At 50.7% G+C, this 27,810-nt stretch overlaps 1 protein-coding gene across 1 annotated transcript; it reads right to left on the bottom strand.

Moving 5' to 3' along the window:
* Positions 1-806: 806 nt before the first annotated feature.
* On the bottom strand, positions 807-26,857 carry RAB7B (RAB7B, member RAS oncogene family). The gene is made up of 6 exons (XM_043924065.1): positions 26,350-26,857; positions 17,160-17,228; positions 16,534-16,660; positions 15,571-15,786; positions 7,890-8,015; positions 807-1,535 (listed from the first exon to the last, which is right to left on the bottom strand). Exons 2-6 carry the CDS (start codon positions 17,210-17,212, stop codon positions 1,455-1,457), a joined length of 603 nt encoding a protein of 200 aa, XP_043780000.1. The 5' UTR covers positions 17,213-17,228; positions 26,350-26,857; the 3' UTR covers positions 807-1,454.
* Between the last annotated feature and the right edge of the window lie 953 nt (positions 26,858-27,810).

The raw sequence follows: 27,810 nt of genomic DNA on the forward strand, positions 1-27,810 counted from the left end.
GTCGGTCATCTCGCCTACTCCCTTCAGGTTGGGCTCTGTAAACGCTGCCCGTCACCAGAAGAAACAGAAGATTCTGGTTGTAGCGTCTGGAGGAACAGACTCCCCGGCTTTCCAGTATTTATCACCGATGCTGATTTCTTGCCTGAATCATTGCTGCTGCAGTTTTTGCCCATCTCTCAGTAGGCTTAAGAAATTGGGATTTTCTGCCTGACGAATCTCGAAGGACTGAAAATGCCCGGAGCCAAAGAATAAGCTCTGAGCATCTCAGCAGAGGAAAACGGCGGCCCTTCCAGCGTCCATGGAGCCGCCCTTTCCTGCTCTGCTGGGAGGCGCGCTGCTGCCCTCTGGTGGCCGGCAGGCAAGGCGTCTTCCGGGGGTTGGGGGGGTCCACCTTGTCCCTGGAATAGCAGCTTTGAGTTCTCAGGTTAATCAGTGTCTTTTCACTGTCCCTGGAACAAAACAAGCTTGTCCTTGATCTGGAGCCTTGGCCCCTGCTTCTACTTGTCCTCAGAATGCTCTTTTTCCAGTTCAGCAGCCCTTTTCTCATTCTTCAGCCTTTGGGCCAATGTCACTTCCCTAGGGAAGCCCTCCTGGGCTACTTTGTCTGAAACATCTGAAACAGCACCTAACCCCACCCTCCGTCCTTCTCTCTCCCATTACCTTGCTTGGTTCAAGAGCTTACCTGCTAATTGAAAACATCTGGTTAAATTCTGGGTTTACTGCCTCCCTCCCTCTCCAGAACGTCGGACCCAGGAGAGCAAGGTCTTTGTTACACGCGTCCCTGGACCTCAAGCCATCACACATAGTAGATACACAAAAGGACTTGTTGAAGGAATGGCCAGTGTGTCTCCACAAGAGCGCCTGGGACTGAAGCCGAGCTTCTGGTCCTGAGGAGCTACGGGATGTGGGCAGGGCACGTGCCAACCTCGTGTGGCAGACAACCAGCTGAGGCAGCAGCCTGAGCGCCAGCAAGGAGACATGCGCGGTCCCGGGGGTCTTCCTGCCTTCCCTCTGCCCTGCGCTCTGGGGGGGACAGACAGACGGTGTCCCAGGCCTGAACAGCTGCTGCCAGTGGGTGAGGGAGACCGCCTCCCCGGCCCTGGTTGCAGGGACCCTGGTCCACAGCTGTGCGGCGGCTCTAAGGGGGTGGGGTGCGGTGGGCGCGCTGAGGAAGGCGGGTCCGTTGCCTCCTGCGTGCAGGGATGCGCCTTCCAGAGCAGGAGGTGTCCGGGGAGGGCGCAGGGCAGGAAAGCCGGGTCCAGCGAGGGGCCGTGACTCCTCTGGGACGTCCCGGTTCCGCCCTGACTACTGCACTTAGCCCGAGGCGGGGCTGGTCTGGAGCCCGCGCGGAGGCGAGGGCCGCTGCCGGCCTAGGAGCCTGGCTGCCGTCTGAGCGCGGGCGGCCGGCGGGGCTGAGCTCCGTCCGTGGGCGCGCAGAGCCGGGGTCCGGACGGTCAGCAGCATCTGCTCTTGGGCTGGTCTTCCGGTGAGAGCTTGATGGAGTCTGTGAGGTAACTCTCTAAGATGCTTCGATACTGCGGAAGGAAAAGAGGCGTCAGCGTTCGCCTCCCTGCCGGCCGGGCTCCCCCTTCCCCCTATTTCTCAACAGCCGGTGGCTTTTAGTTCCCTCGCCTTGTGCTGCTGGGAAGCCCTGGGGAGGTCTTCCCCGCCGACTCCTGCCTCACCGCCTTCTCCAGCTCCTTCCCCGGAGCCCAGAGCAGGCGGGCGGCTGCTTGAGCAGCCCAGGTCTCCTGACCTCCAGCTAGGTCCCCTCACTCACCAGTCTCCAGAGAGGCCGTCTGACCTCGGGCAGAGATGATGACAGCCTGCTGCTCGTGTCTGCAGACGATGTCCCCACACCCCAACCTTCTCTGTGTCCAGCTCCCAACCTCCCCTCATCCTGTGTCCCCGCCCCCCCCATGTCCAGGGAGCCCTCCCCAAAACAGACTCAATGTTTCATCTGGGCCTCTTTGTTTCTCTGCCCACCTTCCCAAAGTTTCCTGTCCCAACAAGGTCCAGAGGAAGCCTGTGGTCAGTCTGACATGCCTCTCCCCGCCCGGCTGGCCGCTCCTCAGCCATGAGCCAGCCTGCTTGGTGCAGGGGTGAGGCGGGGAGGCCGTCCTCCCTTGAGGAGATGGGCCTCTTCTTAGAGGGATCCTGTCTCTTTCTCTGCTCACGCTCCCCCATCTTTGAGCTCCCAGCCCTCACACTCCTCCCACGGCGGGTGTTGTGTGTGTGGTGGTGAGTGAGTGAGTGGATATGCTGGTGTGGACCTGAGCTGGGAACCCGCCCCCTCCAAGGGCTGTCTGTCTTAAGTGCCCCTCTGAGGGGACAATTTCCAGAATGACGCCTATGCCTTTACTTCCTCTCTGGGTCCCAGCTGGAGAATGTCAACCAAATTCTTAGTGCCCATGACTGTGGATCCCAGGAGGCTGATTGACCCTCATGAGGGTGGCCCTCAAGACACACGAGAAGGTCCTCTGATGCCCTGCTGCTTGCTGCCACCCCCAGGTTAGGCAGTAGTTCCACCTGATGGCCCAGAGCTCAGGGCACTGGGCCTGGGACCCAGCCCTTCTTCACATGTTTGCTTCTTGCAGAGCCCCCATCTCTCAGCCGCTCCCTGGTAGGGTGTCCCGGCCAGCAGAGTACAGCTGCCCTTAGTCAGACCTAGAGTAGCCCTCAGCAAATTCTCCAGGGATATTAGAATTTTATTTGTCATATATGTATGCATGCATGCTAAGTCCCTTCAATTGTGTCCAACTCTTTGCGACCCCATGGACTGTAGCCTGCTAGGCTCCTCTGTCCATAGATTCTCCAGGCAAGAATACTGGAGTGGGTTGCCATGCCCTCCTCCAGAGAATCTTCTTGACCCAGGGGTGGAACCCACGTCTCTTACATCTCATGCACTGGCATGTGGGTTCTTTAGCACTAGTGCCACCTGGGAAGCCTTGTTTTATATATTAGTTTTGGGGAGTGGGGTCCAGTGTCTCCCAATGAAAGTCTGTCCCTCCAGGGATGTCTCCACACCCCAGCCTCGTATCCCCCTCTGCTAGGGAGGATCCTAGCCCACTGCTTGTAGACCCAGCCTGGCACACCCCAGATTTCTGCAGCTCCTCACCCCAAGAGAGCAGACTCCTACTTGGGCAGAGGTGCCCAAGTAGAGAAAATGGCCTGAGAAGCTCCTTCTCCCAGCACCGCCGAGGCCTGGTGTGCGGGCTGGGGTCTGCACGGCTCGGGACACCGCCTAGTCCTGCAGTCAGCCCCTTCTGCAGGGCCTGCGGGCTCCACTGAGCCGACTGAGGTTAAAAGCCTGACTCTTCTGAGCCTCACGGGGAAGGGCAAGGAGGAGCCGGACATTACTGTTTAAGTCCCCACTTTAAGCTGACCGATCCACTGCTTCCAGAAAGACAGGCTTTTGAAAGGAGCCTCTAATTTTGGTACTTTGTCAGTCCCCCTCTCACCAGGAACAGCAAAGACACCTTGGCTGGAATCAGAACGTTTCTTCTTGGACCTGTTGGACCAGGAGGCTGGGCCTGCTGTTTCACCACCCCTGAGAGTGCCCCAGCCTCACATCCAGGCCCGGTTGAGACCAAGAGCAGAACCTGGGCCTTGGCCTCAATGCCGGACTTTGGGAGGAGAGTCTGAGCTGCCGGAGCAGCTGCGCGCTTTCTGACCTCTCTGCGCTTTGCAGAACAAACAGAATGCTGCTTCAGAAGATGTGAGGAGCACACGCCTCCGTTACATAGGTAAAGACTGAGGTCTTCAGGCCGCTCTCTTCACCCAGGAATAGTCACATCCTCCCCAGGGTCAAGTCAGTGTGGAGCTCTTTTCATTTATGACATCGTTTCACTCGAAAACAGCATCATCTTAATCCTGGGGTTTCCTACAGAGCTTCCAAGTCACCGGCAGGCCATAGTGAGGCTCCCTGTGAAATTCAGACCGCAGTCCTCTTGGCAAGTTTGTGCATGCCGAGTAACATAACACATAACACCAGGAATCCTAACACATCGTTTCAGTGAGGATGCGGCTGCGAGTTTGTCTCTCTGAGCCCGGTCACCTCATGACCCTGCCTTTACATCCTGCACCCCAAGGACCTTATAAAAGTCCTGTAATTTCACTAAGCTTAGCTGTTAGTCAGCCTGCCTTCTCCCGGACATGGTAATTATGTCTTTCTCTAATTAACCCAAAAGGAGCTGGGCCTCCGCGCTGCGGCCCATGCCAGGCCTGACCAGCCCAGCAGGGGTGGTATTGCCAACTTGGTAAGAGCAAAATCCTGTCAGCCCAAATCCCCCAAAGAGGGCGAGTTTCCCTTCTTTGATTATGAGGGCATTCTTTCTTTAAAATTAATTAATTAATTAATTTTAATTGGAGGCTAATTGCTTTACAATATTGTAGTGGTTTTTGCCATACATTGACATGAATCAGCCATGGGTGTACATGTGCTCCCCATCCTGAACCCCCACCTCACCTCCCTCCCCATCCCATCCCTCAGGGTCATCCCAGTGCACCAGCCCTGAGTGCCCTGTCTCACACATTGAACCTGGACTGGTGATCTGTTTCACATATGATAAAATACATGTTTCAATGCTATTCTATGAGGGCATTCTTAACCATGAATAGCTAAATACCTGATCCTTCAAAGTGGCCAGATAGGGACACTAAAGTAACTAGCTACCTTCTCTCCTTTCAGAATGCAAACTGAGCACCTCTTCTGGTTTTCTGCCTGTAAATCACTCCTTCCATCCAGAGCTCACTGCAGAACTCAGGCATCCCAAGGAAGCTCAAATGCCATGTGCCCCAGTGGACCACATTTTTCCTTCTCTTGTAAGGCTTCTGCTTTCCCTCCTCTCTTTTCTATCTTGGTCGATAGCATCACTGATCAATCATTCCTCCATTTAGCAAGCTAGAAACCTCGTCATCAACCTCAGCAGCTCCTGATTCCTTCTCTCCTCTATTTGATCATCATCAACCGTCAATAGTTCTCCCTCCAAAGTCTCTTTAATCCACCGCATCCTTGCCATCCCCATCCTCTCCTGCCTGTACCTTCAGAACCGCCCATCAAGCTCATCTTCCCTGCAGCATGAAACTTCCCTGTGCTTTCGTTTAAAAATAGCTACCTTTCAGGGACTTCGCTGGTGGCCCAGTGATTAAGAATGCAGGTTTGACCTGAGAGCCACTTGCCTTGGGGCAGCTAAGCCATGTGCTACATCTACTGAGTCCAGGTGCCACAACGAAGACCCAGTGCAGCCAAAACAAATAAAAATAGCTCCCTTTTATTTAAAGCCTCCTCTGTACTACCATGCTATTTTATCTAGCCCTGGCAACAACCCCGTGAGGAAGATACTGTTACTTGTTCGTAAAGGGAGGGAAGCGATGGCTTAGGGAGGCACATGACTTGTCAAGGACACGGCGAGTAAGAGGCAGGATTTAAAGCCAGATCTGCTGACCTCAGAGCCCATCTCTTCCCTCCCCAGGCTGGGCTCCCTCCATATTCTAGCAGTGCCCCTCACATCCTCCTCCCCAAGTATCTGGGCTGCTGTGAATGAGCACGTGGGAATGAGGGACAGGTCCTTGGAGGAAATGTGTCCGTGAAAACTCTTCTTTGACCTTAAAATATAGATTTGCAAACTCCAGCTTCACCGCAAAAAGCCACATGTGTTTTTACATTCTGTGTCCTAGCACGTATGTTTGTTTTAGTGCAAACTGTTTCTCCTCCAAATTTCTCAATAATAGAGACATGGCCGGAGGACACACTCTGGTGGCGTCCAGGCCCCAGGTGGGCCCCCGTGTGGCCCTGGGGTCTCGCAGTGGGTCTAGGGACGAGGGGCCTATCATATGCAGTCGGGTCTGCTGCTGTTGATCTTGAGAGCCTCACTGCTCACCTTGGCCCAGCGCCTCCAGTTCCCTCCAGGCCACATTTCCCCCTTGTTCAGATGGAGCCCATGGTGGTCCCCCACATGAGCCCCATGGACTCACACCTGGGCCTCTGTCACGGCCTTCTCTCTGCCCTTCTGCAGCTGCTGCTCACGCCCTCAGTAGCCTAGCCGTCCACCTACAAACTGTGTCACCTTTCAACATCCAAGACAGGTCCCTTCTCTGGGTAGGCATCCTAACCGGCCTTGCCACCAGCACCTCTCGGTCATGTTGATGCCTTGGCCAAGCCCCCTCATGGCACTTTCCTCACCCCCTGACCATCTATTCTGGATGCCTTAATCCTCTACTTGACCACGGGCCATGAAGTCTACACCTCTAGCCCTAGCCTGACATCGCAAGAATTTGTATGGGATGGAATTATTTCTATTTTATAGATGAGGAAACTGAGACTCAGAGAAGTCATATGTGTTGCCCAGGAGTCCACCTGAAAGCATGAGGCCAGGATCCAACCAAGGTCAGTCTGACTGTGGATATCACACCTGTGACCTCTAGACTTCTCGTCATAAATTTCCTCCATCATCATGAGGGACTGACACAGGGTTGCCAATCCGTTCTTTTGACAAGTGAGGCCATTGGGAAAAAAAGAAAAAACAAGGCAAGCTACCATCTACTAACACCGCTGCATCATGACGGAGACACAGCAGGAAGGACATGGCTTCAGGAATGAAGGACGTGCCTTCCCCAGGAAGGACAGGTGCTGACCACACACAGACCCTGGCTGGTGGAGCTGCTGGAGCTTCCCCGTGAGTGAGCATTCGGTGATCGCGGCGCCGCGTTTGTGGTGGACCACTGAGCACGCGTCACCCTCCAAGGTCCAGCAGCTCCCCGCGCCTTCCAGGGAATGGCCTGAGCAGGCGCGTCTGTACTACCGACTGGGTGACAGAGCTGCGCTTGACCGGGTGCTGCAGATGGCCAGCCCCTGCTTCCCACTAAGGAGACGGTGAGGGCGGGTGGCCTGGAGGGGGTGTATTAAGAATAGCCCGCGAGGACAAACCCTAAGGTAAGGCAATGGGGTATGAAGATGGCGAGCGTGAACCCTCTCCACCGTGGGCAGTGCCAGGCAGACCAGTGACAGCGGGCTCCTCCGCAGAGGGCAGCCCTCCAGTCGCCTGTCCTTATCGGCTCTTTTCCTCAGTTAAAAATCTCTGCCGTGATGGCCTTCTCCCTGCTTCTAAGAAGCCCACCTTGGCTGGACGTGGCACAACAGTGAAACGGGCTGAGCCCCTCCCAATGCCAGTCTCTCACGGACCCTCTTCACGGTTTCCAGACTCCACACAGAATGGCATTGAAACCCTGCTAATGCTGCCGGGCAGCCTGCCCTGAGCTTCCCCTCCTTCTCCTGCCTCCCTTCCGCAGTGCGGGCTGTGTGCCCCGCTCTGGGCCCCCCACCCGTCCTTGCCCACGGTGCAAAGCCTGCGCTGCAGCTGCTCCCGTGTGGACCTGTCTTCCTACGAGAGTGAGGGGCCCTGGGGCCCGCACGGTGCCCGGCGCCAATGGCACACTCAAGACCTGCTCGTTGCAAGGCCACACCAAGGGGTCTACATCTATCCATCGTCTTGATTGGACCACGTCAGCAAATTCTCCAGGCTTGATTATTCCTCCTGGACCAATACTTAACACCACGGGGCTGCTCTCCCATCAGTGAGGACTGAACTAGATCACTTCTCAGACCCTTACTAAATTTGAATCTCCAGGGGTGAGGTACAGGACTGTATTTTATAGAAACTCCACCAATGATGAACCCCCCCCCCCCCCCCCCGATAAAGCTAAGGAAGCTTTATGCCTCTGGTATTCTGTGGTTCCAGAATTAGAGTACTGTTGAGCTCATTCAGCAACTAATGAAGATCACGAGCAGTCCTGTCCCAGCCGCATCCCTCCCTGTGCCCACCAGGTACTTTTCTAGATGCTTCTGAGCCCACCCATCCTAGGGGGCAGCCCTGGCATGTGCCACTCACCCTTGACAGAGCCCGACTGGCCAGCATCTCGAAGGCTTGTACCACGTTGATGTCATTCTTGGCACTGACTTCAAAATAGGGAATATCCTTCTCTTTACACCAGCCTTGGGCTACCTCTTGCGGAACCTGCACAAGGGGAAGAAATGACCACCATTCTTGTATCATCGTCACCATCATCCCTGCCGTCATCACATCCCCACCCCGATCATCACCACCATCCAAGCCCCACCTTCCCCACTGCCACTCCTATATACTGAGAACCTTACATGTGGCTGTAAGCTTACATGTGCTATTCTTTTTTTTTAACGTAAACCAATGAGGTGGCTCTTGTTAGCTCCATTTCACACATGAGGCTGAGGACTGGCACGCGGAGGGCTGAGCAGGATTTGAACACAGGCCTGGAAGAACTAAAGCCCCCTGCACTATAGCATCTTCCTAAGGCCTACACTGGGAGCAGCTTCTTGCCACCAGCTCCTTCCTCAGTGCCTGCAAAGGCAAGGGGGGGTGCAACAGACACCAGCCAGGGCCTGGGGGGGAGAACCCCATTCTCCTGAGCTGGCTTATCAGGCCCATGCTGCTGGGCAGAGGCTTGGGTCCTACTAACCCTTCTTTCCCAGGGGAAAGTCCTGGGAGCAGCTGATAAGCTTCTACTCTGGACCACATGCTGGATTAGACGTCTGATCACATTAACTCACTTAATCCTCTAACAGCCTTGTGAGGTGGGTCTTCTTAGCTGCACTTTACAGGTAAGAGGGCTTCCCTGATAGCTCAGTTGGTAAAGACTCCGCCTGCAGTGCAGGAGACCCCAGTTCGATCCCTGCGTCAGAAAGATTCTTGGGCTTCCCTTGTGGCTCAGCTGGTAAAGAATCTGCCTGCAATGCGGGAGACCTGGGTTCGATACCTAGGTTGGGAGGATTCCTTGGAGAAGGGAAAGGCTACCCACCCCAGTATTCTGGCCTGGAGAATTCCATGGACTGTATAGTCCATGAGGTTGCAAAGAGTGGGACACGCCTGAGCAACTTTCACTCACTTATAGGTAAGACCCCTGAGGCTCAGAGTTTCAGCAGCTTGCCTCAGACCACACAGCTAAGAAAGGCAGAGATTGGAGGCAGCCCCAGTCCCGGTCTCCCACGGCATCTGCACTGCCCTCTGCCCAGCCCTGCGCAGAAACTGTGCTTCTGTTCTGTCTCTCACTGGACTCTAGCTTTCCTGAGCTCAGAAAGAAACAAAGAAAGTCAAAGTGAAGTTGCTCAGTTGTGTCCAACTTTTTGCAACCCCATGGACTGTAGCCCACGAGGCTTCTCTGTCCATGGGATACTCCAGGTAAGAATACTGGAGTGGGTTGCCATTTCCTTCTCCAGGGGATCTTCCCGACCCAGGGATCGAACCTAGATCTCCTGCACTGCAGGCAGACTCTATGCTGTCTGAGCCACAAGCTCAGAGTCAGGACTTTTTAGCTCTTGGCCTGGCCCCACAAGCCACTCTCTACAGGCTGAACGAATATACCTCTACCCAAATGCAAAAGCCAGTCAGTTTGAGGACGTTGGCTTGAAGGCCCTGGCAGCTCTGCGGGTTCCTTCCAAAGACCTTTGGCTCCGCTGAGTTTAGCCTAATCAGTTATTCGGGGAATAGGGAATGACCATATGGTGAAATTTGCTGTGCCTGGTACTTTATAGCCATTATTTCACTTTGTTTAAGGGAGCCAAGGTTTTTTCATGACAAAGAATGACTTGGCTCCTTTTTCTAAACACAGGGCAGCCAGGGGGAGATCTGAGACTATCATTTGTCTCCTGCAGGTTCTGGAAAGTCTGTCTTCCTGGGGTTAAAGGAGCTCCACTGTTGCCTGTCTCTTTGGTCCTTGCTGTCCCGGCCTCAGGAGTGGCCCAGGCACTGGGGTCAGCTGAGCGGCCTGCCCTCTGGGGTGTCCGGACGACATCCCCACACCTGCTTCCTTCCCCAGCCCCCCCAGGAGCTGCTGCACTGGAGCAGAGCAGGGAGCGGCCCCGGGCGCTGGTCTTGGCCTCTGGTCTCCAAGGTCCTCCTGCCTCGTGGTGCGAGGGGCTCCCCAGCCGGCCAGGATATCCCCCCTCCCCTGGAGCATAAGCGCCCCTGACCCAGCGAACAGCCAAGAAGCCTCACAGCTTGGGCAAAATCCTGAACTATGTGGATGAAGTGTCAAGGACAGCCAGGTTGCTGATTATCATTGTCCTCACTGGTAACACACACATAATTGATCATTAGAAATGAACATGTCGCGATCCGTTGATGGCATCTTAGGAATGCAAAGGGCTTTGTATCTTTTAAAATCCTTAAAAAGACTTTGGGGCAAGGACTGGACTTACTCTTCTTGTTGTTCCCTCCTGCTTTATATCCTACCCCTCCCCTGCCCCGCCAGGTGACGAGCATCTTTCTGGGCTCCCTATTGGTCCTTAGGAGTTGCAGTAAACATGGAAGCGAATTGAAATGAACTCAGGTGCCTCTGCTTCTCCAGGAGGCAGGGAGCTTCTTCCTATCTCATGGCGTGAGAAGCAGAAGCCCAGACTGGTGCCCAAGTTCACCCAGAGACAGAGCTAGGAAGCTAAGCCCATAGACACAGCCTGCTGAGGCACAGGTAGAGCCCCTTCTCTGCCACGGACAGTGACCGACCTGCCCGCTGCCTGGCGTGACAGACATTTATCTCATTTCTCCCCACTCATTCTCTGTCCAGCTTTTACGGACTGGTTAAATACATCCTCCAGGATATCAGTTGAAATTGTGTTGCAAATTAACGTTCTTTTTATAATCCCCTCACCTCTTCCAGTCAACCTTAGAAAGTCGCCACGGGGAAGAAAATGACCCACACGGCACTTTTCACTTTTCCTTTCCAATTCTAGCACCAGCCTCATGATTTTTAAAATCGTGTTGTCTTTTATTTATAAAATAACAGTTATACATAACTTAGACTCTGCCTGCAGACATAAACTCAGGTTGTGGTACGTGGAGACACGGGAAGGGTGAAAACTTTGGAAGTGTTACTTCCGTTGATTTTTGTTTTGGCTGATGTGTCTCCATGCTAAGCTGCTTCAGTCAGGGGTCTGACTCTTTGCTACTCTATGGGCTGTAGCCCACCAGGCTCCTCTGTCCATGACAATATACTCTTAACGGGCTTCCCAGGTGGTGCTACTGGTAAAGAACCCAAATGCCAAAAACAGGAAACAAGAGAGATGTGGGACTGATCCCTGGGTCCGGAAGATCCCGAGGAGGGCATGGTGACCCACTCTAGTATTCTTGCCTGGAGAATCCCATGAACAGAGGAGCCTGGCGGGCTACAGTCTGTAGGGTCACAAAGAGTAGAACATAACTGAGGTGACTTAGCATGCACATACTATTAACATTTTACTTTTCATCAGCAGTCAAATGTTTGACAAAATTAGTCCATTTTGCCGATGTTTATCTATGATGCTTTCCCATCTCATATGCATCTAAAATGATCAATTGTGTGTCTTGAGATAGGTCAGATACATCTTAAACCAATAAAAAATAACAAAGAATATCTTCAGAAAACATAATCCCAATGTTATGGATCAGCAGTAAATCAGAAACTGCCTACCTGAGAGCAAAGAATTGATATCCTAGTGAATAAATTCCTCATAGCATAGATGCTAGCAGAGCTGGGTTTTTTTTAACAGTTTTTTTTTTCACTTTTACCTCTGTAAAACAGGTAGAGACTTTAAGAAAAACCTAAGTCGGCAATTTCTTTACAACTATCCTGGTGAGATATTGACTGATTGTGGTAAAATATACATAAAATATAAATATATATAATATATAAATGCAAAATGTAGATTTTATATTTATAAGTATAATATATTCATATAATTATATATTTAATGTAATTATGTATATTATATATATATAATGCATATTTATATATAAATATAAAATGTATCATTCTGACTATACTGAAGCATCCAGTTCTGTGGCATTAGTGCATTCACATCATTGTGCAACCATCATCAATGTTCATTTCCTCATCTCAGTCAGTAAAGAATCTGCCTGCAGTGCAGGAGACCCAGGTTCAATCCCTGGGTGGGAAAGATCCCCTGGAGAAAGGAATGGCAACTCACTCCAGTATTTTCACCTGGAGAATCCCATGGACAGAGGAGCCTGGCAGGATACGGTCCATGGGGTCACAGTCCATGGGGTTGTGAAGAGTTGGACATGACTGAGTGACTAACACTTCTTCATGCCACATCTAGCATATACATTTTAAATATTCATTTTCTTTTTGTTAAGTAGGAAGAACTTCCCTATATTCCCAGCCTACACATTGGAGATATGAAATTAAGAAGGTGGATAACAATCTCTTTCATGTATTAAGATTGCCGTGTGCTTTATAGGCATCATTGCCTATGAGCCTCAAATAACCTCATGAAATCTGAGTCTGGTGTCCGTTTCACAAAGAAGCTGGAACTGGCCAAAGACACACATGAATTTGAGCTCAGAGAAGGTGCTCCTTCAGGGTCCTTATCCACTCAACCCTGTGCAAGTGAGGACTATCTGCAGCCCGCTCCCCAAGCCCGGGGCTTCGCCTCTCAGGGTTGGCGGCATCCTCTGCCTGGTCTGTGCCCTTGGAGGGCGGCCGCCTCCCAGCCTCACCTCTGGCTCCCCATCCTGGGTCTCTGGATCAAAGTCCCTCTGCGCGCCCCACTCCCAGTTCCTTCTCTGCACTTGGCTGTGCTCGTTTCATGCCTGTGAGCACTTCCTCACCCTCTTCCTCCAGCTTGGCCCCCCTCCAAATCCTGTTGCCTTCTCCAGTCGGGGGGTGGGGGAGCTCCTTCCACACCCTGTTCAGCACAGATCCCAGAGACGGAGTTGGGCTTGCCTGGGGCTTCACTGCTTCTTTCAAACCTTTATTCTTCCTCTCTCTGCAGAACAGAGCTCATGCCCCCGCAGCTGGGATAGGATGCCTCTACCCCTCTGAGTCATCACTTACGCTTCCATCCGGGTACCCACATTCCTTGGACACTTGTGATCTGGTGAAGCTTCCTTTCCACACGGCCCCAAGCCTCACACTTCCTGTCCCTCCTGCCATCTCCACCTCCTCCCCATTCCGCCTGCCCCTCCAGGCCCAGTCCAGGGCCTCCATGAACCTTTACACGTGGCCTCCTTTCCCCTTCCTCTGTTTGCCCTGCTCTTCAACCTCTGACAGCCCCCTGGTTCTTCAGCCTCTCCTGGTCTCTCGTCTTCCCTCCACGGGTCTCTGTGGCCTCAGCTGCTCTTATCTGGAAAAGCCTTCCATCATGGCCCCGGCCTTCACCCCATGCACTGCTGTTGAAGAGAACCACAACCCGACTCCGCTCAGCTGGTCTCCTGGTCTCCTCCCTCAGGGGGCCCTTGCAGTCCACCGTCAGTTCTGGACTTCGTCCTTGGCCAACTCCTTCACCTGTTTGTCTCCAGAGTATGTGGCATAACCTCACCGTGATTCCTAAGACTCCTTCTTGCCTCCCTTCCTCCTCCCTCTCAACAGAAGATGGGGCCTCTTATTTCAGTAAGAGAAAGTCAGACTCTCAGTCTTGAACACCCCTGACCTCCCACCCCACGACCTATAGAAGCAAGATACTAAAATGGAAGTTGTGGCAGAGACACTACCATCTGATAGATGCTGGATATCAAGGTGGTTGGGAGACAGCCCACCCACAGGACCCTGCACATTTCCAAAGGTTGATGAGCAAGAATCTGCTGAATGACTCCAAGCCCTCTGGCATGGATGGAAAAAGATTTAAAAGGAGGGTTTAGAAAGGATATTTTTTGCAGAGAACTGTGTTGGGAGAACACCCCCACAAGAGGAAGAAAGTATAAAGCTTCAACTCTGACCAAAAGAGGGCTTCAAGGAGGCCACATGACTGCTTCAAGGAGGCCACATGACTGTGGCTACCGTGGGCTGCTGTCTAACTGCACCCCCGGGATTTAAGGTGAAAGGCATCAGGGCAGAGAGAGGACGGGGCCCTGAAAACGAATTACCCAGGCTCGCCAGTGCAGCCAGCACGCACCGCTGTGCCCTGAGAAGGAGAGGTGGGCGCCCCGGAGAGCTCGCCAGCCTGGAGCTGTTATAAACCCCATCAGGAGCGCATCCACAGGAGAAGCGGAACTGTAGGATGGAGGATGGCTCTTAAACTCCTAAATTAGGAACTGAGGAGAGAGAGGAAGAATATGCAAGACCTTTGTCATGGGAGGTACATTTAAATGTTCCACTGGAGGCTTCTTAGGACCCAAAGGAGTCACTCACCCAGAGACAGCTTGACATATCTGCTATAGCGCACAAACTATCTCAAGACAGTACCAGTCAAATAAAGATTTTCCTGCCCTTCTGACCACTTCTCCCTCTTTCTGCTTCACTCCTAACAGAGCCTGGAACCAGAATTATCCTGAGAAGGGAGGACGTGGACACGTAAAGTTGGCAATGGGATCTGCTTCCTAGGCCCCTGTGTTCTCACCTGCTGCTGGCCCTGGTGTGAACATTCGAGACTGCTTGGCTGGGAATGAACTTGGGACTTTGACTCTTATTTGAGATTGAGGATTTGTAATTAGAGAATTGACACTAAATTTGCAACCTGAAGTGACCAGAGAATTAATGACTTCCAGATTTCTATTTCCAGCACAGACTTCTCCTTTGAAGTTTCATTCTTATGTGTTCTAAAGTCTACTGGTCATCCCCAATCAGTTGTTCTACAAGCTCCTCAAACTTAGCATGTCAAATCCAAACCCATCTTTCTCTCCAAACAGGAGGCTCTTCTCTCCAAACAGGTGGCTTAGCTGGAAGCACCCTCACTCACCATCCACCCTTCATCCTTCCAAATGATGCCTCAGTTCTATCACTTTTTATTTGAACCCTTTTGAAAATGTGGTTCAAATATGATGACTCAGTTCCCCATTTATTTTCTCTATTTGAAACACTAAGACAACTTGTTCAAACACTCTTTGTGGTGTCTTTTGGGTTTTGTTTGGCTGAAGAGAGTCTTATAACTTAAGTTTACTTTTACTCTTTTCTTATTAGGAGACAATGATGAACAGAGCTTGACTCAATGCCACTGCAATAAGTAAATACCTACATAAGTGTGGTCACTGCAGTCATGGAGCAAGCAGATCATTTGTCAAGTGGCTAGCCAGATGATGTAGAATATGCTTAAGCTAATAAAATACATATTACTACTTTCTCAGAATATTTGAAGATTCAAGGATTCATAACTACAGACTCCCTATCTGATCTTGGGTAGAACTAATATTCTACCAAAAAAAAAAAAGAAATACTATTCTACAGGTTAATTCAAATCCCACCTGCCTACTTCCTAGGCCTTCATTCTTCCATTTCCTGTCTCTAACAAAATTACCTCCGGTTCTCAGCTCATATCATGATGCTATTTCTTACCTTTGCTCCACTTCCTCGAGGAAGCCCTTGCTATACCCTGGGTTGACCAGATAGATGCCCTTTCACTGTGGTCCCCAAGGTGTTCTCTGTGACTGCTCATGATTTACCATATTGCATCATAATTGTCTTTAAAATGCATCCATTACTAGACTGTGAAGTTCTTAAGGTAAGGACCATGCCCACTTCAGCTCTGTATGTGTGGAACTTAGCCCAGCACCTGGCATGTAACTGATCCTCACGTGTTTGGTGAATGGATGAATGAGCCGATGTTACCTGCCGGTCTGCCAGATCGATCTTGTTCCCGAGCACCACCATGGGGTAGGACTGCTCCATTGGAATGGTTTTGGCCAGAACATCACCCCTCCAGGTTTCCAGGGCTTCAAAGGACTCCAGGTCAGTGACATCAAAAGCCAGGACACAGCCATCAGAGCCTTTGTAGAATGTAGACACCATGGAGCGGAATCGCTCCTGGCCGCCTGTGTCCCAGATCTGGAAGGGAAAGAGCAGTGGCCCCATGGGGCTGTGATGAGTGGCTGAAGGGACATTCAACCAGGCCACCTCATGTCAAAGCTTCCTTTCTGGGTAGGGGGCAGACAGCCCTGGTAAAGTTGCATGTGGTCCTTCCATACACAGACATGACTCTCTGTCATTCATGTACACTACAGAATCTGCACTAATATTTAGCTTCCCTGTGGCTCAGACGGTAAAGAATCTACCTGTAATGCAGGAGACCCAGGTTTGATCCCTGGGTCCGGAAGATCCCCTGGAGAAGGGAATGGCTACCCACTCTAGTAGGATTCTGGCCTGGAGAATCCAATGGACAGAGGAGCCTGGCGTGTTACAGTCCAGGGGGTTGCAAAGAGTCAGACACGACTGAGCTACTAACACTCTTAAGAGTACTTTCACATCTGAGCCCTCATTTCCTCCCAGGTCAGATGTGAAAGTACTCCTGAAGAACAGGCTTTGCAGACAGTACTGTCTGTTGCTGCTGCTCAACCCTGCTGATGTAGTGTGACAACAACCATAAGGTCACGAGGAGACAGATGGCAGGACTGTGTTCCATTAAAACTTTATTTTCAAAAGCAGATGGAGGACCAGATTTGGTCCGCGAGTTGAAGTTTGCTGACCTATGCTCCATTCTACTTCTGGGTGCACATTGCTGGGTGAGCACCTGTCTGGGGACTGTGGGGTGACTTTCAGGACTGTAGATGAAGAGGGGATGGGAGGGCTGCTCACCTGTAGCTTCAAGGTTGTGTCATCCAGTATGATAATCTTGGAGAGGATGCTGGCCCCCAGTGTGGTCTGATAGTCTTCGTAAAACGTCTTATGCACATATCGGTGGAGGAGGGAGGTCTTTCCAACACTGAGAGAAAAAACCAGGACATGTGAATACACATCCCCATACCATTCTCAGCATCTTGCCCCTCTCACCAGCATTTCTCTCTGAGACTCTGAATTTCTAACATTTGCAGTTTGAATAGCAAGGGACTAGGGAATGGACTCTAGAAATAGGGACCAAAGTGAGCAGAGAAGTTTGTAGAGAGCTGAGTGCCTCCCAGCAAAACAGCCAGACCTTTCCTGTATGTGGCGAGATGGAGGAAGGCAGACATGCCAAATGGTTTGCCTAGTTCACACATCTGGTTACTGTGGCCTTGCTGCAGAGCTGGGGTCAGAGACCAGGTAGTCTGACTCCCGGCCTGTTTCTCCTACCTCGGCTCCCTTCCTTGGGGTGGAACACCCTCCCTGGTGCCACCCTGAATCAGAAAGGGACCCTTGGAAGCAGGCAGCACATGCTGGATGTCTCACTGTCCTTGGCAGAGGCTGCTTCCCAGCCCCCAGGCCCCGAGCTGAACTTGGCTTACCCCAGGGCTCCAATGATGATGAGCTTGAGGTCCACCTTCTTCCGAGGATTCATGGAGGGGCTTCAGAATCTGCAGGGAAATAGAAGTCGTTCCCCAGCTGGCCAGAGGCCCCCGTGGCCTTTGTCACTGGGGCTGGCCTCTCCTTTCCCCTGTCATGTGCAGATCCCTACCAGGGGCTTGGGTGGGCTTGTTCTGCAGAGGCAGATGACTTAGCAACCCTTACACACCCCTGCCCTCACTTCTCCTGGGGGTCTCTCTGGGGCTGGAAGGATGGTGGCCCCACGGGACAGGCTGTCCTCTCACCTTTAGCTCTACCCACCCTGCTCTTGGAGGCAGCAGCCTGGAGCGCCAAGGCTGGACTGGCCTGAACAGAGGCCTTGCAGACAGTCAAGCCTGGAGCCGGGGATGGAGGGCAGTGCGGGAAGAGGAGATGGGGGCGGGACAAGGGGCCCATTGTTCGGACGGCAGAGAGGCCTCTGGTGGAACGGTGCCCTCCCCCAGCCCGAGGTGCTGCTGCCTTGGCAGAATCAAAAGGCTCTTCTCTCATGCAGCTGGTGGGGGTGTAATTGGTACATGTTTCTGGAAAGCTGCTTGGCAGCAAGTACGGAGAGCCTTAAAAATGTCCCGGCCCTCCACTTCTAGGAATTTGTTCTAAAAAAATTATCTGAAATGCGGGCAAAGGCTCTTGTTCAAGAATTTTCTTCCCCACTGTCATTTATAAACATCCAACAAATAAGAAGTGGTTAAAAAAATTATGGCACAGAGTGAACTCTTAAGCAGTCATTACAATGGAGTTTGTGAGTGTGTTATAATAGTGTGGGAAAATGCTTATGCCATGGGATCTAAATGAAAACCAAAAGACCCTAAACTGCAGAAACCATACCAGCCCCCCACCCCCATCCCTACCCCCACCCCCATCCCCACCCCCACCCCCAGTATTGAAATGAATTCCTGTGGTGTGCTTAACTGCTCAGTCATGTCCAATTCTTTGGGACCCCATGGACTGTAGCCCACCAGGCTCCTCTGTCCATGGGATTCTCCAGGCCAGAATACTGGAATGGATTGCCATGCTATCCTCCAGGGGATCTTCCTAACCCAGGGATTGAACCCAGGTCTCCCACATTGCAGGCAGATTCTTTACCATCTGAGCCATTAGGGAAGCCCAAGAATACTAGAGTGGGTAGCCTATCCCTTCTCCAAGGGATCTTCCCGACCCAGGAATTGAACCAGGGTCTCCTGCCTTGCAGGCAGATTCTTTACCAGCTGAGCTACCAGGGAAACCTGAAATGAATTCCTACCTTCATGGAAAAAGTTCTAGAAGGAAATATAAAAATATATAAAAAATGTAAGTGATTAATTCTGAGTAGTAGAAAACTACATGATTTTAATTTTGTTCTCTTTACTTTTTAGTATGTTCCATTTTTTTTTTTTTTTTTTTACAGCAAACATGTCAAAGATGTATTGTTCCTGTAAGAGGTAAATACTTATAGGTATGTTTATATATATATGCGTGCATGCTAAACCACTTCAGTTGGGTCCAACTCTCTGCACCTCTATGGACTGTAGCCCGCCAGGCTCCTCTGTTCATGGGCTTCTGTAGCCAAGAATACTGGAGTAGGTTGCCATGTTCTCCTTGAGGGGATCTTCCAGATCCAGGGATTAAACCTGCATCTCTTAATGAGGTAGATGAAACTGGAGCCTATTATACAGAGTGAGGTGAGTCAGAAAGAAAAACACCAATAACAGTATACTAATGCATATATATGGAATTTAGAAAGATGGTAATGATAACCCTATATGCGAAACAGCAAAAGAGACACAGATATATAGAACAGTCCTGTGGACTCTGTGGGAGAAGGCGAGGGTGGGATGATCTGAGAGGGTAGCATTGAAACATATGTATTATCATATGTGAAACGGATCGCCAGTCCAGGTTTGGTGCATGAGACAGGGTGCTCAGGGCTGGTGCACTGGGATGATCCAGAGGGATGGGATGGAAGGGAGGTGGGAGGGGGTTCAGAATGGAGGACACATGTACACCCATAGCTGATTCATGTCAATGTATGGCAAAAACAATATTGTAAAGTAATTAGCCTCCAATTAAAATAAATAAATTTTAAAAAAACCTGCATCTCTTACGTGTGCTGCGTTGACAGATGTGTTCTTGACCACTAGCGCCACCTGGGAAGCCTCATGTTTATACATATAATTACATATTTATGCATATATAATTATTATTTTTAAGAAGATAAAGCAAAACTGTTTCAGGGAATTGTGCTTAATTAGCTCTTTCATTTTACCTACACATATATACTATACACACATATATACTATTCCCAACTCCTGGGTCTTCTAATCTCAATGCACTAGATGTATGTGAGTTAACCTTGATCGAACTTTGCCTGGTTGAGGTATCAAAAGTTGGCCAACTTGAGCTTCCCTGGTACAGGGGAAAAGCTCTCCATTGGACATCCTGAGGTTTTCGTTCTAGTTCTCACTTTGCTTCTGGGGCCGGTTACTTCCTCTCTGAGTCTTGGCTTTCTGGCTACAGAATGAGCCATCTGGGACCCAGTGACCCTTCTAGTGAAAAATGCTTTATCTATTGGAGTTGTAAGTCGCTGGACCATGAAGACTTGCCCTGGACACTGGGAGGAGCAAAAGACAAAGCAAATGGGAGATGCCTGCAGGGAGTCATCAGGAGAGACAGGACAGGGGTGACTGATTACAGCAGAGAGAAAGTGGAAAGTGTCCTGACCGAAGCCTGGAGAAAGTGCTGTGAGGAGTGTGTGTGTGTGTGTGTGTGTGTGTGTGTGTGTGTGTGTGTGTGGTGGCCGGCAATCCGCCTGGGCCCTGCAGAAATGATACGTGAGGTTGGGGGAATATTTCAGAGGAGAGAATGAAATAATCAGGCTCGGGGGATAGGTGAGTGGAGGACGTGGATGGTTTTCCTCAGGAAGGGTGAGGTGAGAATGTGGAGGGAGAAAAGCCTAGGAAGGAAGCAAGGTTAAGAAGGGTCATGACTATCAGGCCAAGAATCTTGTCAAATGTTTATTTACTCATTTGTTTCCCACACTTCAGACAGGCAGAGGAAGAGAAGTCAAGGTATTGGCCAGGGCTGGTATGTTGTAATGGGGTCACTGCCCACCAGGAAACCAGCTGCGGGATAAGTGACTCAGAAGCTCCTGAGGGCACATGTCTCTGAGCATCAGTCACCACTCAGGAAAGGGAGCGAGGGTGGGCTCCTGCCTAAAGGCATTGGTGTAACCTGCTAGCTTAGCCTCAAAAGCCAGTACAGAGCCCTGGGGAGCCAGAAAACAGCGGGGCAGGGGGGCGGAAAGGGGGCCAGCACTGGCTGAGCATCCACAGGGCTGCTCCGTAGGACTTAGCGGGTCCTGGGCTCTGAGATGAGCACAGGGGGGCTCAGAGAAGCCAAGTCACTCGTAACGCATCTAAGGCCACACACGCAGCGTACGGATGAGCTAGTGTGTGAGCCGCAGGCCAGAGAGGCTGCTCTGTGCGTGTTGCCCCCTGACCTCCTGAGTCCGAATCTGTAGAATCTGTGTGCACTGGATCTAGACTATTCGACTCAGGTCTGGTAAACTCCAACCAAATCCTAGTCGGGCTGTAGGGGACCGAGAGAAAGGCAGCCAAAACGACAACAGGCGCAGCAGAAGCTGAGGGAACAGGCTGCTGGAGAGGGGCTCCTGTGTGCAGACTGACCAGGGGTCCCTGAGTGCCCTGAGGCAGAGGAGTGAGGCGTCACCAGGCAGAGCCGTCAGCACTCACCCTAGGCTAAGGTTTACTTTGGTGCTGTGTGGAGCTCTGTGTGAACAGGCAAATAATGTGCATATCATTGTGAGGTTAACAACACACATAATACATTATTATAATGCATTTATGGCACAAATTAGGGCTCAAGAAATGTTAGCTATCTGATGGCTATTACTAGTACCCAAAAATAGCCTGGGGGATTGATGCTACTATTGTCTCTATTTTACCACTGAAGAAGCAGGTGTTTAGAGAAGCCAGGTATGTAGTTCACCTCTAGAAGCAGTCTGTGAGTGGCAGAGCCTACGTTAATAGTCGCTGGGATTTGAATCCAGGCCTAACTCCAGAGAACACACTCTTAACTGCTAAGTCCTACCTCCTGCCTTCTGTGAATCTGCACTGAGGACCACACACCCTCTTGGTGCCCCTGGCAGAGTCTTGGGGGCTGGACGGTTTGGGATTGACATGGTGCAGCAGAGCTGGGGAGGTAGAAAGCATATGTGTATAACAAAAGATCAATATCCACTCTGTGTAAAGCACTCTACAGACGACAATCAAAGACAACACAGAACATAAAAGTGAGCAAAGAATAAGTAACCCACAGAGATCTTACAAATGATAAGTAGTAAGTTTTGAGCGGTACTCAAATCTACCACTTTTTAAGGATATGCAAAGTTAAAAAATACTACTTTTTTCACCCACCAGAACAGCAAAAATTAAGAAGATTGATGACAGGAACTTCCCTGGTGGTCCAGTGGTTAAGAATCTGCCTTGCAATGCAGGGGATGTGGGTTCGACTCCTGGTCAGGGAACTAAGATCCCACACACCATGGAACAACTAAGCCTGTATGCCACAACTACTGAACCTGCTCACCCAAACTGGAGAGTCCGTACGCTGCAGTGAAGTTTCCTGCATTATGCAGCAAAGATCCTGCATGCCACAGCTAACGCCTGGCATAGCCAAATAGCTGACTAAGTAAATAATAAAAAAAGCTTGATAATAACATGGAGAGAGGGGAGGAGAGGGTGAGATGTATGGGAAGAGTCACATGGAAACTTACATTACCATATGTGAAATAGAGAGCCAACAGGAATTTGCTGTTTGGCCCAGGAAACTCAAACAGGGGCTCTGAACCAACCTAGAGGGGTGGGATGGGGAGGGAGATGGGAGGGAGGTTTAAGAGGAAGGGCACATTTGTATACCTATGGCTGATTCATGTTGAGGTTTGACAGAAAACAACAAAATTCCGTAAAGCACTTATCCTTCAATTAAAAAATAAACAAATTAAAAAAAACCAACAGTAAAAAAAAATTGGTGTTGACAAATGGGTGGGAAAAACTCTCGTTTACTGCTGATATACTATGAACTGGCACCATCTTATTTGAAGGGCAATTTGACAGTAACAACATTTAATAGGAACATACCCTAGATTCTAATTCTAGAAGTGTATCCAACAGAAATACACATATGCTCAAATACACATTTTTTAAAAAATGATTGCTGAAGAACACTGTAACCTAAATGCCCATCAGTAAGAGACTGTGGCATAAATTATGACCATTCATACTCTGGAATACTAGGCAGTTTTCAAAGGAGTCAATTAATGAAGTGGAAAAGGATGATGATTTAAGTAAAATAAAATCACTGAACATTTTGCATAGTTTGATCCCAGTTGTATAAAAACAAACAGCAGCCCTAAGTATGTGATCATATGTTTAATATTGTATTTATGCTTGTCCTGCAATACATAGACACTTTATTAATTCACTCCTTAAAAAAAAAACAAACACAAACTTCCTTGTCCTGCAATACAGAGAGGCTTCCCTCATAGCTTAGTCAGTAAAGAATCTGCCTGCAATGCAGGAGAACTAGGTTCAATCCCTGTGTTGGGAAGATCCCCTGGAGAAGGAAATGGCAACTCACTCCAGTATTCTTGCCTGGAGAAATTCTCCATAGAAATGCTGAATTATAATGGCTCCAGTGTTAGTCAAAGTAACCATGCTCTTAAGTCAATTATGGGGACTTCCGTCAGGGTCCAATTTTGGGCTTCCCAGGTGACTCAGACGGTAAAGTGTCTGCCCACAATGTGGGAGATCTGGGTTTGATCCCTGGGTTGGGAAGATCCCTTGGAGAAGGAAATCGCAACCTACTCCAGTATTCTTGCCTGGAAAATCCCATGGCCAGAGGAGCCTGGTAGGCTACAGTCCATGGGGACGCAAAGAGTCAGACACAACTGAGCTATTTCACTCTCTTTCTTTGAAATACACAGAAAGCTATGAATAGATACATGCTGAATGATTAATAGGTTGGGAAAGGTAGATTAAAGCTAGGAGCTATTGTTTAATTTTATATACATCTTGTTAAAATTTGTTACACAAGTCTAAGTTATTGTAATTAAAAATACCCAATAAAGATAACATTCCTTTAAAAAGAGCAGGTGGATGGATGGATGGCAGCCCAAAGTCATCTGAGAGGACAGTCACATTTGTGTCTGGGGCAGGAGAGAGGCCTCCGTGGACCATGGCATGATCATGAATTTCAGAGCCAGGATTTTCATCCCACCTCCATATGCTTGTGACCTTGGGAGAGTCTCTTAACTTGGTGAGCCTGGTCCCTTGTGGGCACATCCCTCATGGCTGAGGCTGTTTCTGCAGGGTAGCAACTGTGTCATGTTCTTACAGCGAACTGAAAAGACCCAGTTAAATGGTTAACCGTGGTGGGGGACAGAGACCTGACTCACAGTGCCTGCTGCTTTCTGCGGTGTAAAGACTCCCACCATGGCTGATTTCAAGTGACTGCTGTGGATCTGCTCCAGTACACCAGAGAAGGACCCTGAAGTTCCCCTGGTCCAACCTCCCACACCTCCACCATATTCATGGAGAGATGGAGCCAGACCTTCCCCAAAGAGCTTCCCTCCACGAGGCGTGGATTTCCCCCAGAAGCCACAGAAAGGCCCAGCTCCTCTGCTCCATGGCAGCCCTCCAGAGATTCATAGGGTTGGAGTTTTACTTGAGTCTTTTCTCCAGATTCTAGCTCACCTCAGCTTCTCCTCTGAGCTCCCTCACCTGCCCGACCTGGTCCTTCCCCTAATGTGCCCTCCAAGTGTGCTGCCAGGCATTCCACCCCTGCCCCCGGAACGGCAGGGATTTGCTGCAGTGGCTATTTACAACAGCATACTGCCCCCGCTGCTCCACCACCCCGTGTGTGTGGCTGACCCCGTTCCTCACCGTGCCTTCTCCCAAGACTTTCAGGATCAAGCAATTCCTGGCCAAGAAACAGAAGCAGAAGAAACATCCCGTTCTCCCAATGGGTTCACATGACAGTTGGTAACAAGACCAGGTACAACTCCAAGAAGAGACCTCGGAGAAGAACCCAGCTGGGTCTGTAAGGAATCCCATGTGAGAGGGCCCCGTGTTGATACTGTATCAAGGTTACTGCTATTTATCACATGTAGCTGAAAACATCACCACTGTCTGGACAGCTGGGCACATTCTACTGGGGAAAAAATGTTTTTTCTCTTTGTTTCTATGCTTATGCATTGGTAGGGTGGTTCAGTAGTAAATGTGTGAGTCCTTCTATTTGAAAAATAAAATAAAACAGCTTGGTCACTGGCCCCAGGATAACTAGCAGTAGGAGGGTGACCAGGATGGCATCAATGGTGACAGAAGGTGGCTTGTGGGCAGACACTGGCTGAGCTCACCAGGGAAGCATGTGCCAAAGGCTCTTCCCATATCCTCCGGGTTCTGCCTTTGGCTGGGCTTTGGCAGTGACTGTCCTTTTAAGCTTCCTCCCTCCCAACCCAGCTGACTCAGATGCTTTAAACCAGTGCATCCTCCTAGAGGCCAGACTGAGTCATCACCCTCCACTGTTAAATAACAGAGAAAAGCAGGTCTGGAAAGCAGGGCCCCTGTTCAGCCAGCCCAGGCCCACACAGAGCAGAGTCTGCCAGGGACTGTTCTCTTGCTTGGCAGGACTTAGCCTTGCCCATCTGCTGAAGCTGCAGTGTAACTCATTGCCCAGAGAGTAAGAAAGACGGAGCTGATACCTCCCCAGCGCACATCCCTCCACACATGTTTTTTTAAGCCAGTCTCCTAAGAACTCTTGGACCTGCTCTGCTTTCACCTGCCCACTTTCCTTCTCTCTCTGCCCTTCTGGCCCCAACCAGGACCCAGACACAAGCTTCTGCCTCCTTGGTGTTGGGTGAGGGGTCACTGCTGCGGACAGGGAGGAGGGTGAGAGGCAGTGAGCCGGGCAGACGAGCATTCAGAAGCTGGCAAAGCCTGCCCCCTCCTCCTACTCCATGGCGCTGGCTGCCCTCTCTGCTCCCACGCCTTGGCAAATCACAGAGGTACCCACCCCAACACATAAATCGGGTTTACAAGTTTGGGAGCAACTTTGTCTTTGGGAGCAAGTTTGTCTTTGAAAAGAGGCTATCAAGAGAGCACACGTCTTTATTGCCTCTCAGGAAGGCTTGCAAGTCTGCCTCACCCACCCAAATCCTAGCAGGTTTAGACCCGTTCCCTCGGGGAGGTGTACCCGCGGAGGCTCAGCGCTCCTGTTCTTTTAAGTTCTTTGGGGGTATTAGTCCTATCTCCCCAAGTAGACTATCAGTGCCTAGAGGGCAGGACAATGCCTCACACCTTTCAATCCCCCTAAAGAGGCTGACGCATGCCAGGAATATCGAGTCTTCAATAAACAGTCATCTATCCACCCCCATCCATCCACCCATCCATCCTTCAGGATATGTACTGCCTATCACACACCGGTACTCTGGAGGTTGAAGATATAGATCAGTCACTATCTCCGCAGCACTTTGTGGTGGGGAATGGATCAGCCAGTCCAAAGCAATTACTTTTATTAATATACAATGCCTAGCAATTATATGACACTTTGCAGTTAACAAAATGCCATCACAGCCCAGAGGACTCCAGAGTTGGGAACAACTAGCTTGTGGCGAGCCGAGGCTAAGCTCTGAGTCTGTTCAACTCTGTTCATTGACTCGCCGAGCCCTGCAGAGCTATGCTGAGGAATATTTATGATTTAGAACAAAAGGGACGCTTTCCTACACCAGGAGTTTCCCGTTCCACCACGAGACCCTTGGGTTGACCCGGTTCCATCCTGGAAGGTGCCTTGTCAGTGTGACGGGGTGATGCAGGACCCAGCCCCGCCCGGCTGCCTTTCTTCCTTCCTCTGACTGTGTCCAGCCACACCATCCTGCCCCCACCTGCGGCCATGCAGAGCCCCGAGCCGGGCCCCGGCTCCCTGGGCTGGGCAAGGAGTCCTTTCTGCCTTGGCTTGCTGCCACCCCCTGGGAGCTGCTGAGGCGTGGAGGGGATCTCTGGGCTGGATCTATGCTCCGCAGCTGCCAGATTCAAAGCCTCCCTATCCTCCACTCCTCCCCACACCCCCGGACCCAAATACCTCTGGTGTTGCCGGAACAGACAAGAGCCAGGAAAAGCTTCCAGAGCCTTTTCAGCCTCCGATGGCAGGTGGGGGGTTTTCTCTGAGTCTGGGGGGCTCCTCTTAGAACAGCAGTCTCAGCTAGATCAGAGGAAAAAGGCTTTGGGAGCAAACTTGTTGAGGCCAAGTCACTTCCTTCTGAGTTTTCCTCCTCTCTCTTTATGCACAAACTTGGGAAAGTTGCAAAAGAGGCTGGGCCGGTGTGACCTCAGCCGTGTGGGTGGAGTGGGTGGGGAGGATGGAAAGCTGGGCTCCCAACAGACTGGATCTGGGGCCCCTGAGAACTGAGTTTACCGAGACGTTGGGCCCTGGGGCAGGGCAGGGCGGGCGGGGTGGATGGCAGGGGTGAGGCAGGAGAGGCGTGAGGGTCTGAGTCTGTGGCTCAGAGGGTCTGTTACCATAAAAATCCTCTGGCTGTTTTTAAGAACTTCTGCATCTGCTGCTGGAAGCCAGCCAGTAAAGCTGCCCTTTTGTTGGTTGAATTATCAGACTCACATGTGTCCTGCTGTCAGCCTGCTAGGGAGAGGTTCTGGTCCCCACACCTTGCCCTCACTCTTAATTAACGCTGCGCATGCACACCACATTGATACCTCCCTCCCCACCAACCCCCCACCCCCAACACACACACACACACACACAGAACCAGACTCGTGAGATGGGAGGCAAGTCCTGACATCTCCCCGGGGTTTTTGGGTAAGAGCGTGTGACCCAACCTGAAGTTCTTAGGAACCTACAGTGAGTTAAAATGTTAGTGTTCCCTAAAGCTCAACTTCCCTGTATACCAGTGCCAAATCACAACCCAGAGACAGACTTTGGGGTGAAGCAGAAAAGGATAGCTTTATTATTTTGCCAGGTAAAGGGGAGCCACAGCGGGCTAATGTCCTCAAAATTGTGTGTCCCAACCTAAGAAGGTGGTGAGAGGTTTTACAGTAATTGTTCAAAGAAGGTATGATCAGCTCGTGGACATTCTTGGATGAGGTAAGTAGAAGTCGGTACTGTCATCCTTCAGGTCCAACTGGTCTGGGGTCTGCAAACCTGCGGGCGGGCGGCATACCATTGATAGTCCTTAACTTCTCTCACCTGGAGGGGGTTTCAGTATCTGCAGAATGGCTCAAAGATAGTGTGTGTATCTGTTGACGGGAAACAGGGCCTTGCCCCAACGCTGGGCTGCATTGCTTCTCCCTTGTCTTGCATCCCCTCCCTTCCCTAACTAACAACTCCTTGAAACTGCCCATTGGGGCTTAGGGAAGGTTACAGAGGCTGAATGAAGGCTATTTCCTATAATCAAGGAAATGAAGGACACAGAAAGGTTTTGTGCCCTTGAAGCCATTAGGTGTCATTTCTGGGGCCTCCGAAGAGCTTGTGCGATAGTCCTTTATGTCCCAGTGCAGAGAAGAGTTCAGTGACAGCAAAGTGATAGAT

The sequence above is a fragment of the Cervus elaphus genome, chromosome 14 (genome assembly GCF_910594005.1).
Source record: "Cervus elaphus chromosome 14, mCerEla1.1, whole genome shotgun sequence".
In the NCBI taxonomy this organism is placed as follows: Eukaryota; Metazoa; Chordata; class Mammalia; order Artiodactyla; family Cervidae; genus Cervus; species Cervus elaphus.

Bases quoted from the DNA above. Each gene is read 5' to 3' on its own strand.
- RAB7B (XM_043924065.1), bottom strand. From the start codon at position 17,212: ATGAATCCTCGGAAGAAGGTGGACCTCAAGCTCATCATCATTGGAGCC. The intron at 16,661-17,159 runs GTAAGCCAAGTT...TTTTTCTCTCAG, and splicing joins ATCATCATTGGAGCCCTGGG to TGTTGGAAAGACCTCCCTCC. The intron at 1,536-7,889 runs GTGAGTGGCACA...TTCCTTCCGCAG, and splicing joins CCAGTCGGGCTCTGTCAAGG to TATCGAAGCATCTTAGAGAG.